Source organism: Danio rerio, chromosome 10, assembly GCF_049306965.1.
Source record: "Danio rerio strain Tuebingen ecotype United States chromosome 10, GRCz12tu, whole genome shotgun sequence".
NCBI lineage: Eukaryota > Metazoa > Chordata > Actinopteri > Cypriniformes > Danionidae > Danio > Danio rerio.
The window spans coordinates 45162200-45177500 of NC_133185.1; the positions used below are offsets into that span (position 1 = coordinate 45162200).

Sequence of the window (15301 nt, forward strand, 5' to 3'; positions counted from 1 at the left end):
GCTTTCCCTTAAAAAATCCATACTTTTCCTATTAATTAATCGCTAACACTGTAGACAATGATGTGCCTTATCTTATCTATAGTCTACTTACTATTCTTTCATTCTAAATAACATTAAGTTTTGCTGTATGTGGCTTGATTTAAAGTATGCATGAACCATACCATGAATAATATTTTTTCTTCTGGAGAAAGTCTTATTTGTTTTATTTCGGCTAGAATAAAAGCAGTTTTTAATAAAAAAAAACTATTTTGGGACAAAATTATTAGCCCCTTTTTTTCGATAGTCTACAGAACAAACCATTGTTATACAATAACTTGCCTAATTACCCTAACCTACCTAGTTCACCTTATTAACCTAGTTATGCCTTAAATGTCACTTTAAGCTGTATAGAAGTGTCTTAAAAAATCTAGTAAAATATTATTTACTGTCATCATGACAAAGATAAAATAAATCATTTATTATAAATAGGTTTCTAAAACTATTATGCTTAGAAATGTGCTGAAACAATCTTCCCTCCATTAAACAGAAATTGGGGAAAAAAATAAACAGGGGCGCTAATAAGTCAGGGGGGCTAATAACTGTGACTTCAACTGTATATATACACACACACACACACACACACACACACACACACACACACACATATATGTATATATATATATATATATATATATATAATCAGTGGATTAGCATGCACATATTAATTGTTCACCTAAAGATTAACAATATGCACTATTAAAATAAACATTGTAAATCTTGATTTAATATCGACTTGTCTTCATGTTGTCTGTGTAAATTAATAAATTGCTGCAGACTTTTATTTCAGTATGATGACACATTTTTAAATGAAACCAAATATAGACAAAATATCATGTTTCACTCAGAAAACTAATGGTTGGAGCTACAAGTAGGCTTGGCCAAAGGTCGCCATTTTGTTTGCGCGTCATCACACCTACGGGGGGATACTAAACAAGGGCAAAGAGAGTGGAGCATGAGCGAAGCTACAGATGCCTGCTAGCATTTTGCTTAGATTGGCTTTTCTTTGGGAGAAACGCTTAATACTTCATTACCTGCGACTCGTTTGTGTTCTGACCACGTGCTAGTTTTTATACTACATCAGTAAAGTGTTTAGTGTAAAGTGTTTAAACACTGATGTAATACATGGAGCCACTAAGCATTGCTCTTATGACATTTTTCTACAGGAGGAAAATGCAAATTACTTCCAAACACTTCAATAGTCTGTATTAGTAAATGCAATGGAATCCAGGCATAACACTGTTTGATGTTTCGGATGTCTGTTCTACAGCCTACAGCTAATCAATCTGTCAGATTCTGGAGTGCATTACAGCTCTAAAAAAATATAAATTATTAATAATCCTAAATAAAACAAACAAATTTATCGAGATGGTATGTATGTACAGTCAGTATATAATTTCTCTCACCTGGGAAACGGAGGCTATGTGAAAGATTTGTGAGCACAATTAAGTGCACACAGCATGCCAAATCATCTGATAAGTGTAGGAAATATTTCTAAAAAGCAACTGACCCGATATATATATATAACCTATAACTCATATATATATATATATATATATATATATATATATATATATATATATATATATATATATATATATATATATATATATAAGGGTAAAAATACAATATTTAAGCTTAACCCTAACCCCTAGTTCAGTATGAGTTCAGCAGCTAATCAGCCGGAATCAGCTGAGGTGAAGTAATGGTGACCAGCGAAACCTAGCTGTCACTCAAGTGGCCACGCCCTTAATTATGCAGACTTAATACAACTTAATATAACTTAATATAAACAAAACGGATTGGTTTGAAAAAAAAAAAAAAAACACCCCCTCACAGTTGTCATGAAGTGTAATATTAGCTATTTGAACCAAAATCCGTTTTTGTACCAGGCTGTAAACACCTTTTTTCTTCTGTTGTAAAGTTAGCCTTTTTAACAGTGGGGTTAATTGACTTCTGCTGTATTATGGAGCCAGGGCTAGCGGAAGTTCGATAAATAGCAGTTTCAGTTATTTCCTTATTTGCTTCACGAGGGAGAGTGGAAGGTTGCCGCTTGGAAATTACCCATGGCAACTTTAATGTAGTACAGTTTGCTATTTACTTTCATCCCACAGCTCTCAATAAAGCCTGGCTTTGGCCCTTTATAAGAAAATATTGAGGCACCCCTGTCCTATAGAAAGAAATATTAAATGATAAAACATTGGATGTGGCTTGTTTTTTTTCTGTTGCAAGCTGATTGGATGTAGTAAAGTAGGTAGGCTACTGTTTTTCATTCAGAAAGATCGATAAAATGAGTTTCGGATGGTGAGTTATTACAACCTTACAGACACCTCTTCACATTACAGTTCATTTTCATAGTGCTGACAAAACTGAGAGTTGGAGGGGCGTGGTAAAGTATGTTAGCCACGCCCAATACTTCAGACAGCCGTAGCTAATCTGAGAATTTATCAGAAAACAGCAAGTGCATTTTCAGATTTCAATTTTAGATTACAAGGGCAAACTATTTTTTTGTTCTTAATAATATTCACAGATGAATTGTTCATCACAAAAACTAGCAATGTGAGCTAACAAAATCAATATGGTTAGTTTAATTTCTTCAGATCATTTGTTAGTCGGCTAACTTGTTTATTAGCACTTTGTTTATCGCATGAAGTAGGAGCAGACCCGCCGAACCCAAACGCTCAACTATCTGCATTTGTCCCGTCAGAGAAAAAAATGTGCTCAGGAAAGTGTTCTCCTTTAACTGCAGAGGTCTCCACATCCCCTCACACACCTTCACCAGCCCGTGTGGTTGCTTCCTACACCGAGCAGGAGGCGGAGGAGGAGAGCAAGGAGATCGCAGATAATACGCATCCTGGCAGAAGTCAATGAGAACTTCTCTTCGGTGCAAACGGGCGGTTTGTGAAGCAGCTTTTCGGGACGTTTGGAGATGCTTTTGATGCCCTCAGCCGGCGATGTCGCTTTGTTCGTGCCCACAACAAAACTGAGAGACCATTTCAATGACTCAACGTGTTCGGTTTGAGGAGCAAAGCAGACATTTGTGTTGGATTCCCAGTCCGGAGTCGTGATGTCTGCCAGCGCTCGCGCCCTGTTCTTAGGTAAGTTTGTTGTGTGTTTTTTGGTCCTCGTGCTTCGGTTGAGTGACGTTTCTGCAGCGCGCATCAAATGCCATCATTTAGTAGATTGCTGGACTTTGTAGTAGTTGATTTGGCTGGTGAGGTCAGTAGTTTATGCTGTTGTGACTTTTAGATGACATTTGGGAAGAATAAGGGATGTGGCAAGCTGATTTATCAACTCTTGCAAAGAAGTAGCCGTTTTCATTACTTCAAATACTACTCTTGCCTATGCTAGCTATATTATTAGTGACCCACATGGAAAAAAAATACTATATTAATTTACAGTAAATGTTATTGTGTTTTTAAACCATACTATTTTCAACTAGTTACAATAGTATGCAGTATATAAAAAAACGAATATATTGTTGTAAACTATGGTGCGTTGAAGTATAATACATACTGTATACTCTATTAAAATAGTTGGGTTAAAATACCTCAACATATAACCCAACTATGGGTTATTTTTATCCCAATGCATTGGGTTGTTTTGATTAAATGTTATTTTTCTCCATTCTGGTTTTACTATTGCTACTATTGCTAGTACTAATATTAATTATGACTGTGTAAATAAATAACACGCAGTATTCAAAACTATTGCAAATGCCTTTTTTCCATTGCATTTTAGTTTTAGACACTTATGTTAAAATAAATCAAGAATCACAAACAATAAAAAAAAACAGAACAAAGTACAGTCAGTTATAAACTGTGCAAGCAGAAAACCATATGTTGATTGAGCTGAATACGGAGCTCTGCGAGACTGTCCAGCTGCTGCAGCAGGCTTCAGTGTTAGCAATGTTCAATGCATTTCAACCACATCCAAACGCTTCTAAAAGATGGTCTTGGATGGTAAATCGGACAGGGTTCAACGCTATGGATTTTTTTCTACTGGCCCGATTGGACCAGTGGTTCAAATTTTTACTTGCCCTGCCAAAATTTTCATTGGACCCACGAAAGAAATAAAAAAGTTAATTGCTATTTATTAGCCACATATATTAAAGATTGTGTCACAAAATAATGTCTGTAAATGAAGAATTTAAATATTTGAAAAATGTTAAAATATTTAGCAGTAAAAAACAGCAGTATGGAAAATGTGCAGGTATTTTATTGCTAAACAAATGGTGGCTGACTTAAAAGTGACGGCAAACTATGCAAAACATCACTTCATTTTTTGTTGTGTTGTACCCATTTAAATGTTTCCACAACGTTAGAAACAGACGTTTTCTTTTAGCCTCGTAATTTGATGTTGCGGCCATGTTGCCGCCTATTAAAATTTAGTGACAAGGCAGGACTGCCCCGATCGGGCCAGTAATGATTCTGTCTACTGTCCCGAGCATCTCTCACGCTGGCCCTGGGCCATCGGGCAGTCCTTATCGTTGAGCCCTGTCGGATATAAAAACTTGACCCCGAGTGGTAATTTTGATAAAATAAAAAATCAACAATATTGCATTCTAGCTTAAATAAACTGCATCACGCAAAAACAACATTACGCACGCATATTAATACAGATGTTTTGTGTCAGTTAAATCGGTTGAGTGTTGAAATTAAAATTTTTAACCCAACTGGTTGAGTTATTAAATACATAACCAAATAAAGGTTTAAAATAACCAAAACAAAGCACCAGATATGTTTAACTCAACCATTGGGTTAAATAAATAACTCAACGTTTTTTAAAGTGTATAAGTTCTTAAAAACTAGTACAGTATTGGTTTGTTTATAATACTATAGTTGTTGTATTAGCCCAGCAACTATAGAATCACCACAACCAATTAATTCAAGTATTTTACTATAGTATGGTTCAAAAACACAATCTTTAACTTATTATAGTTAAAGACTAAATGGTATTGTGTTTTTTAACCATACTATAAAGCTTATTCAGGATTTAGTATAGTATTTGAACTTAATTGTTAATGAATACAATAGTATGTGCTAGTACTACCTATCGAAAAACTGTTATAAATACTGTAATATATATTTTAGTTTTAAGTGTGGTGTGTTGTAGTATAATATACTGTATATAGTTGTAGAAAACTAGTACAGTGGTTGTTTATGTTACTATAGTTGTTATATTACCCCCACAACCAATTAGTTCAAGTATTTTACTATAGTATGGTCCAAAAACACATTAGTCTTAGCAAGTTATTGTATAACCATGGCTTGTTCTATAGACTATCGAAAACAAACTAGCTTAAAGGGGCTAATAATTTTGACATTAAATAGTTTAAAAAAAATTAAAAACTGCTTTTATTCTAGCCGAAATAAAACAAATAATACTTTTTCCAGACGAATAAATATTATCAGACATACTGTGACAATTTCCTTGCTTTGTTATATATCATTTGGAAAATATTAAAAAATAAAATAAAATTGAACTGTAGTTGTAGAGAACTAGTACAGAATGACTATTCAGTTGTTTATATTACTATAATTGTTTTACATATATATTGGGTTGTTTTATATATTACTATAGTTGTTATATTACCACCACAGCAACTCTCCACAACCAATTCATTTAGTTATATTACTATAGTATGGTTCAAAATCACATTAAAAAACACACAAGACTAAATGCTATTGTGTTATTGAACTTTACTATAGTACATTTTATTTTGTATCTAGTATTGTATTTGTATTAACTAATTGTTAATAAATATAATAGTATGTTGTAGTACTACCTATTGAAAACCTGTAATAGATACTGTAGTATACTTTAGTGTTATCTGTGATGTGCTGTAGTTTAATATACTATTTATATTTATAGATAACTAGTACAGTATTGGGTTGTTTATCTTACTATAGTTGTTGTATTACCACCACAGCAACTATACAATCATCACAACCAATTAGTTCAAGTATTTTACTGCAGTATGGTTCAAAAACACATTTATTAAAGTATATTTTAAAGTGGGAAGTGTTCAAATAGTGACTATTTACATGTTAACTATTGAATACTGGGAGTTTGTAGTTTACAAGTGAACTTTGAGATTGAGATTGTTTTCAGTTTTATCTGTTTCATTGCAAATAATTAATGCATTCACTTTGCATGTGTGAAATGGACTAATGATATCTACTTCATAGTGCAGTCTTATTAGTTGATTGAATATAAATTAAATATTAAAGTGGCTTGCCATAGTCAGGTATTCTTCAGTTTTTCTTCATGTGCTATATTATTCAACGCTTATAGCTGTATTATGCATTCCTTTATTAATGTCTAGCTGTACTTGTACGCAGTTATGCTTTCACACGTTGTCTGCAAGTGGTCTCAATGTTTCTCAAGCTTTTTATCAACCCTATGCATTGCAATTTATGACATGAGCTGATGCAAAAATGAAAGAATGATACAGCACTTTTTTTAGAATTTCGTAAGTGGGATTGCTGATGTTTAGTGTGAGTCTGACCGAGAGCCGGGTGGAAAAGGAGACTCTTATGTCTGAATATCAGTGCGTATTTTCCAGACCGTGCATATTTGTGTTTTGAAAGGTCCCTTCAGTCATTTTGTGTATAATATGTAACATCTGTTTATGACAAAGAGCCATTTAAATGTCATAAATCTCTCTCTGTGTTAACACTGCTATGTTCAAATTTACAGTCAAATGCCTCAGTGATTCATAACCGTCATTTAGCAGAAAGAAACGAATGCTATGTGATGTTGCTCTTATTAAATCAGGGAGTTTGTCTTTCATTTTCTTGAAAATGATTTGTCTTGCTCAACTTACCAAACTCTTATTAAATCAGTTGATGCATGTGTCAGATATTGACTTGGCACATTTTACCTGATGGACTGTTTTACTGATATCACTATATGTGCATGCGCTGAAGGAAATACTTGTGCTTAACTGCAAGTTTGCAGATGATTTTGAGTTTTTATAGGCTTTGGTTGTGTGTGAATGAAATGTCACCTTCAGCCTTTAACTTAGTTTTCGTCATGATGTTCAGCGTGTGTCCTTTTCCAGTTGGCTGCAGGAGAATCAATACATGGGTTTGAAGTTGTGTGCAGACCTTTTTGCTTGTAATGTGATATGTTTTCAAGTGAGTCAGGATACTCAGTGAGTTAAAAAGAGTCTGTCTATGTTCCCTGCAAGCACTTTTTTGTTTTTAAAAGAAGTCTAATAGACGTCTAAACATAGACGGCTTTGTTAAAACAAGACTAAGTTTGAGCTGTCAGTAAACATCTAATAGACATAAAAAAGCCCAAAACTAGACTAGACATCAAAGACAAAAAGCAATATTGAATCTGTGAAGTCTGACTAATCTGTATTCAGGGCTCGAAATTAACTTTTTTACTTGGTAGCACTGGTGCTCCCAACTTCAAATATTTAGGAGCACCAAAAAAATTTAAGGAGCACCAGAAAAAATTTAGGAGCACACACCAAAAATGATTGAGCACCGCTGCAAATTGTTTTTTAAGGGATTTATTGTATTTTAAAACAACATCAAAAGGACTGGCAAAAACCATAAACAACTATCTAATGCTGAGATGACATTGATATTTGTGTGCAATAATTCCAAAATGAATTTCTAATAATTAGGCTATAGAATATTAATGATGATGAAAATGACAATAATAGTAACAATGAATTACATTTCTCATTATGATACTGCCTTGAATGTGCATGAATGTAGGTTATCTGCTATAAAAAGTCTGTTACTTTATGAAAAATAATTGTTTAAAACAAAAATGAAGCATTGCAGTAAGAAATATTTATTTTGTACTGCTGTATATATATAGAAGTCAATTTAATAAATATATCTGCTACAAAACAAACAAAAGATTATAATAAATCATTCAATTCAATGATGAAAGCTGCAAAACAGTCATCAGTAACTAAATAAAAAAATAATATACACCTAAAAAAATAGACAAAAGGAAGTAAGTAAAGTCTCACTTCTATCACTCTTCAAAAGTTTTGGTTTCAGTTTGTGTCAATTTAAAGGTTCAGTCTGAGCTGATCTTCATGTTTCTGTGTTAGTGGAAAGCTGGCGAGTCAGCCGACCCAATTTATGAGCAGGCAGAGCAGGATTCTTGCAATGACAACCGGTGATATACCGCTGTTTGTTATGAGCCGCAGTTTCAGTGTAAATTTAGTAAAGGCGAGCTTCTTTGGCGATGATATGTACAGTATTAGATTTGACTTTTAGTGGACATTTGCGCTGAACACGCAGTGAATGCAACGCATGGAGATTCGGGCGCCTTCTCCAAGAGGCGCGTACTCGATTGCTCTCAGCTGGCGGATCATTATTCACCACGTGACGCGTCATGATCGCTCTTATCTGCGCCTCAACTTTAGGTGGGGTTTGCAAACCTGTGTGCTTTAAGTTTTTACTCTTTACTCTTTTTTCCCACGGTCACAAAAGCTCCTTCCCTGTCATCTGACTCCGCTGTCAGATGACAGGGAAGGAGCTTTTATGACCGACTTTTAATACCTTGAGTGATTGACAGCTAATATGAACCAATATAGCGGCAGGGAAGAGCGATTCAGCACGTTTTTACAAAAAAATCAAAACAGGTCGCACTACAACCATTATCTGCAGTCGCACTAATGCGCCAAAATATATTATGAGGTCGCATAGATTAATTTTCGGGCGCATATGCGACCAAAATGGTCGCAATTTCGAGCCCTGTGTATTTGATGACTAGTCTAGTTTTGGTCTATTCTTAAGATGTCTATTACCGTACGTTCACATCGAAAGCGTCGAGAGCATCAAAATAGCCGGAAGTCTTTCATTTTGAATGAGAGCCAGCGGTGTTAAGCTGCGAGGAGCAGCGTATCTTCATCAGTGTGGGCGTTGAGGATAGTTGAAATCGAGGCTGCGTCCGAAACCACCTACTACTCAGTAGGTACTGCATTTGAATTTAAACGTACTACTCGGCCGTTAGAAAGGTACGCTCTATACCAGGGGTCACCAACCTTTATGAAACTGAGAGCTACTTCTTGGGTACCGATCAATGTGGAGGGCTACCAGTTTGATAAACACTTCTTAAATAACAAATTTCATCAATGATTTAACAGGGTAGGAAAAAATGCGAGTCAACTTTATGGTAATGCGCTATGACGCGGTTCAGCAGCAAGCAATCAGAATGTAGAAGTCCAACGCTTGAGAAGAGTTCAGAGAACACAGACCTGTGAAGTTTGGTTCCAACCACAGTTGTTCCCAAGGGTTTGATTATTGCGGTCGCAGGATTTTCAATTATTTACAATGTTTTCTTACAGGAACATGCATTAAATAAGTTACTGGCAACTAATGTGCATTAATATAACATATATTTATCTTTAAAAAAGCAGGAGTCTCATGCGACAATGCAAAACATTATAGCTGCTTCAGGATATCTCAGACATATGGACACATTGGATTATTAAGCGGAGCAAAGCCACAGCACATGCAACTTGATCTTCCATTGTTAAATGAATTTGATAAAAAGTGCGCAACATTTTCACGCTAGAATAGATGTTTTATGCAGGAATATAACTGATATGATATGCTGCAACGATCCCTTTAAATACGAGATCAATGTAGCAAATTTTGACGCGCTCGCCGCTGGAGCTGAAGGCAGACAGCGTTGTCGCCAGGGCGGCCAGAGCGACCTTGGACGCGCTCGCCGCTTTCAGTGTGAACGCACAGTTAGATTTCCACTGACAGTTAAAATTTAGCCTTGCTTCAGCTAAGCCATCTTTGTTTAGATGTCTATTACATGTCTAAACATAAAATTGCTTGGTGGATTGCTAGTGCTGGGATGAGAATGGTTGTACATTAAAAAGGTCAGTTGATTACTAAATATTTAAGATATTCTTGAAAGATCTACATAGGGTTGTAACAATATGCCGGTATGACGGTCTACCACGATTTGAACGTGCACGATTATCATACCATGAACAATTGCATATCAACGGTTTTAACCCTTAAAGACCGAGACAGCCGCCCGCCGCTAAAAATAAGTATTGCTCTTAAATGTTTAATAACTTTTGATCCGCTGATCCGATTCATACAATTCAAAGATTGGCATAAACAAGAGAATCCCAGTGCTGTATCACATAACATTCGCGGACTTTCAGAGGCTCCGGAATCAGTGCGGTTACGTCATCAAACTTTGACAACGCTGATTTGACAAAGAAACGCTCGTCACTGTGTCTCCGGACAAACCAGACATGATACATTGATGCATTGTCCCTCCTCCATGCCCAGATTGGTTCAAACTCGCTATATCACAACCAATAAGCATAGGTTTCGCTTTTGTTTGTGGACCAACATGAGCTTTTTGAACAACACGGAATGAGAGATAGGCATACATTTATGCGCGGCTAAATAAAACGCAAAAAAAAAGTTTTGCATGAAAAATTTCTTATACTAAGTACTTTTGCATGCACAGCAGCACAGAAACATGACAAAACAGTGACACAGCAAAGACGAACTGCTGCTCTTGCTGTTTACAAAAGACGCAAATGAAGGTGCAGCTGTTTGTCTGCATTGCAGACAACCATATCCAAATCCATATCCACAGACAACCATATCCATGCTGGCACATAAAACCTAAGGATGTTCCATATTGAATCTAGTTTTATTATGTAACTATTTATAGTATAGTAAATATTTATATCTATTTTTTTACTGAGGATTTGCACCATGTTTATTTGGACTTTATTTGGACTTTGACACATTATTTATTATTTTCTTATTTTTATTTGTTCATTGTAAGTGGTGTTGTTTATAGTAACTGAAAATATATTAATTGGAAAAAGTCAAATTTGCTTCACTGTTCTATTATTTTGTAACATTTGTAACATACCGTATACCGTGAAACCGTCAAACCGTGTTATTGTTTTAGACGATTATCATACCGTAAAAAATTCATACCGTTACAACCCTAGATCTACATATGTTCTACACATTAGTTCAGCGACAAGAAGGCATCACTATTACTTCCATTACGTCCATGTTTTACTGTTGCAGAAAATAAATCAGACATTTAAACAAAGTAAACAAACAAAACAAGTGAAATAAATAAATATCTCCACCAATTGCTCCAAGTTACATCAACTTAAAAATATTAAGTGTTTTTAACAAAGTGCACTTTCTTCTTTGCATCTACTTATTTAAAATAATCTAAAGCATCACAATTCTGAAGATTTTCTTTGGACAGCTTAATTGTTTTATGTTCAATCCACTTATTGTTGTCACGGTACTGGAATTTGATACCAAATGTGAGGCAAATGTGCGGCTGCAAGTAAGCATGGCGGCGCCCATCTCACGTTATAGATCATGATCTTTTACACATTTATGTGAACTGGTAAAACTTCTGTTTGAGATTATATCTCGTTAAGTTTATTTTTCTTACTCAATTCACAAATAATTTAACTTGTTTTCAGCAAACAATCACTTAATTTTGTGGTGGGGTTTTTTTTTCCAGAAAACAAGACATAATTTCTTACGCTATTCCATGGGTCTATTGTGTATCTTAATTTAAAAATATTTAGATATTTGGATTGAAAACAGGACAAAACTACTACTTATTATTATTATTATTATTATTATTATTATTATTATTATTATTATTATTATTATTAAGGTACAACATCAGGTATGAGCTATTTTTTGAATGAATGGTTGGAAATTAATGCTTTAAATTTTTTAAAAATCCGATTAATCGAAGAAATAATCAACAGATTAATCGATCATTAATAATAATAATAATAATAATAATAATAATTTCTAACATTTATATAGCGCTTTTCTGGGCACTCAAAGTGCTTTACACAATGGGTGGGTGGGGGGGATCTCCTCATCCACCACCAGTGTGCAGCATCCACCTGGATGACGCGATGGCAGCCATTTTGCGCCAGAACACACACCACACACCAGCTGATTGGTGGAGAGGAGACAGAGATGAAGCCAATTGGAATATGGGGATGATTAGGAGGCCATGATGGACTGAGGCCCGTGGGCAGATTTGGCCAGGATGCCGGGGTTAAACCCCTACTCTTTTTCGAAGGACATCCTGAAATTTTTAACGACCACAGAGAGTCTGGACCTCGGTTTAACGTCTCATCCGAAAGACGGCGCTCAATGAGCAGTATAGCGTCCCCGTCACTATACTGGGGCATTAGGACCCACACAGACCGCAGGTTGGGCGCCCCCTGCTGGCCTCACTGACACCACTTCCGGCAGCAATCTAGCTTTCCCATGTGGTCTCCCAGGTACTGACCGGGCGCAGCCCTGCTTAGCTTCAGTGGACAACCATGTGAGAGTTGCAGAGAGCTAGCTGCCGGATCATTAAAATAATCGTTAGTTTCAGCTTTAATTAATTTAGGTTGGGAGAACATTAGTTTTTACAAATTTAAGTGGATTGAACATAAGACAATTAAGTTGTCCTGTCCTCCAAAAACATCAAGAATTGTGTTCTTTCAGCTCATTTTTAGCAGCTATAAGCTGAAATGTCTTAAAGCGGCTTATTTAAAATGAGCAGAAGCAACACAATTCTTGAGTCTTTTTGTGGCAACTTAATTGTTTTATGTTCAATCCACCTAAATGCCTTTGAACAAACAGCAAATGTAATATTTTTGAGTGTACACCATTATACCACCCATATCCTGCATGTGCTGTTAAATACCGCAAACTGTATGCTTTCTTTTACCAAGCTTTGCTGAAGTGTTGTGACTAGACAATAAGCGTCACAGAGAGACTCGCGCTCCTATAACAGCAAACGCCACAGCAAATACTAGATGAGCGCTTTCATTAGTCGCATTAAAGCAACTGTGCTAGACAAGCCGTGCAAACAACACAACATCATCTTCCTCCACACCCTGCAGATACGCCAACAACACAACTCAACAGTGTCTCTCTGTCTGTCTATCTGTCTGTCTAATGGCACTGAAGTTTAATTGGTTTGGCTTTTCTTCTGGAAATAATTGATCAGTGTCTTATAGTAAAGCACATCTTATTCCCCGCAGCAGCAATTATCACTGCTGCAGTTCTAAATAGATGCTTCTGAGCAGCGCAAACTGTTTTGTTTGTTGGATTGTTCCTCTTTTCGCTGTTGCCGGAGTGTTATCCTCACAGAAATGTGCGCATCATGATGAGGCAGCAATGGCAAGACACTGCCAAAGCAAAATGTGTTACTATTCGATTTAATGAATCGTTACTTTTTGTGTAAATGTGTGTAAATTTTACATTTAGGATACAACGGATATATATTAAAAATAAGGATTGGTTAGATTATTTATTATTATTAAAAATGGTGTATACTCATTTCCAATGCTTTATACTTATTTACAGATTTTATTTATTGTATTTATTTAATTATTTTTATTTTATTTTGTTTTATTTTATTTTATTTTATTTTATTTATTTTATTTTATTTTATTTTATTTTATTTTATTTTATTTTATTTTATTGAACTCTCAGAAAGGTACAAAAGCTGTCACTGGGCCAGTATGTTTATTTTTTTTATTGCTCTATATTTAGAAGTGTAAATGTGTATTTGTTTAATGTGTGTACATATTGCATTTAGGATGCAATGGATCTATAAAAATATATATATATATAATTTGCTGCATTATTTATATTATTGAATATGGCGTATACTCATTTCCAACTATTTTATTTTCTATTTTAGTTTAATACACTCTCAGTAATAAAGGTACAAATGGAATATATTTGTACCTATTTGATCCTTAATGGTACCTTTAAAGTAAATATTAGTGATAGTTTAGTAATTTAGTTTTTAGACCAGGGGTCGCCAAACTTGTTCGGTCCTCCAGATTTTAGCTCCAACCCTAATTAAACAAACCTTAATAAGCAAATCAAGGTCTTACTAGGTATACTTGAAACATCCAGGCAGGTGTGTAGAAGCAAGTTGGAGCTTAACCCTGCAGGGACACCGGCCCTCCAGGACCGAGATTGGTGACCCCTGTTTTAGACTAACAAAGTTACATAAAAAGCACAATGATATGATTAAGTTTTTAACATTTTTTTAATTTTATTTTATTTAAATTATTTTATTTCAATTATTTAATTTTATTTAATAATTAATTAAATTAATAATAATTTAATTTTATTTAATTTTATTTTATTTTATTACACTTTCAAAAATAAAGGTAAAAAAGCTGTAACGGAGCCAATATTTTAATATATTTTTTCATTTCACTGCTTTATATTTAGACATTTTTAAAATGTTAAGACATCAGATATTTTTGGTTATGCTCTAATATTTTTTACATTTCATAATATTTTTATTAAATATTATTTTGCTTTAAAAAGATTTTGTTTTATTTTACTTTACTCTCAGTAATAAAGGTACAAAAGCTGTCAGGGCCAATACCCTTTCAAAAGATCCTTTTTTAATGTATTTAAAGGATACTATTAGTACCTGATCGATCCATAAGTCATAGTCATGCACAATGTGTGTCATATATTGCTAAAAACTATCTGCTAAAACTTTTAAATCATCAAATATTTTGTTCATGCTTTATTTTAGCTATTTTTATATTCCATAATATTTTAAAATATATTATTTTGCTTTCCAAAATGTAATTTAATTTAATTTAATTTTATTTTATTTTATTTTATTTTATTTTTATTTTTATTTTATTTTATTTTATTTTATTTTATTTTATTTTATTTTATTTTATTTTATTTTATTTTATTTTATTTTATTTTATTTTATTAGAAATAATGTACAAAAGCTGTCACTTTGCCAGTATTTTGTTATATTTTATTTTACTAGTTTATATTTAGACCCCTGATGAATAAAGGAAAAATAAATGCTTTATATTTAGACATTTATAGATAAATGTATTTGTTAAAACTTTAATTTACTTAATAGCACTGTTAAATGTAATCTTGAACAAATCTCAACATCTTTTTTTCAATTTATTCTTTAAAATATGTAACTCATATTAGATTCATGTGTTGTTTTCTCCGATTATTTCAACAAAATGGAATTGAATATTAAAATCTGGCCTTTATTTGTTTTTGCTATCAACCATAACATGAAATATTCATCAGCGTATTAGTATCATGCAGAATTTGAATGCCAGCGTGTGCCTGTTATAAACAAAAGCACAAGTGCTGCTTGGAGTCCACATTTGTTGCAGCAAATAAAGAGCGTGTTAGAAGCAGATCTAAGATCAGTCTATTTTTAGACGGATCTCCAGGGG

The 15301-nt window shown here is 34.1% G+C and overlaps 1 protein-coding gene across 1 annotated transcript in view; it reads left to right on the forward strand.

Annotated features, from left to right (window-relative positions):
• The first annotated feature begins 2905 nt into the window (after window positions 1-2905).
• The window catches only part of clmpa (CXADR like membrane protein a), a 158058-nt gene continuing 145662 nt past the window's right edge, over window positions 2906-15301 (forward strand). The window contains exon 1 of the mRNA XM_690472.8: window positions 2906-3134. Coding sequence (XP_695564.4) covers window positions 3104-3134 — 31 coding nt within the window. The 5' untranslated portion in view covers window positions 2906-3103. The remainder of the gene's footprint in view (window positions 3135-15301) is intronic.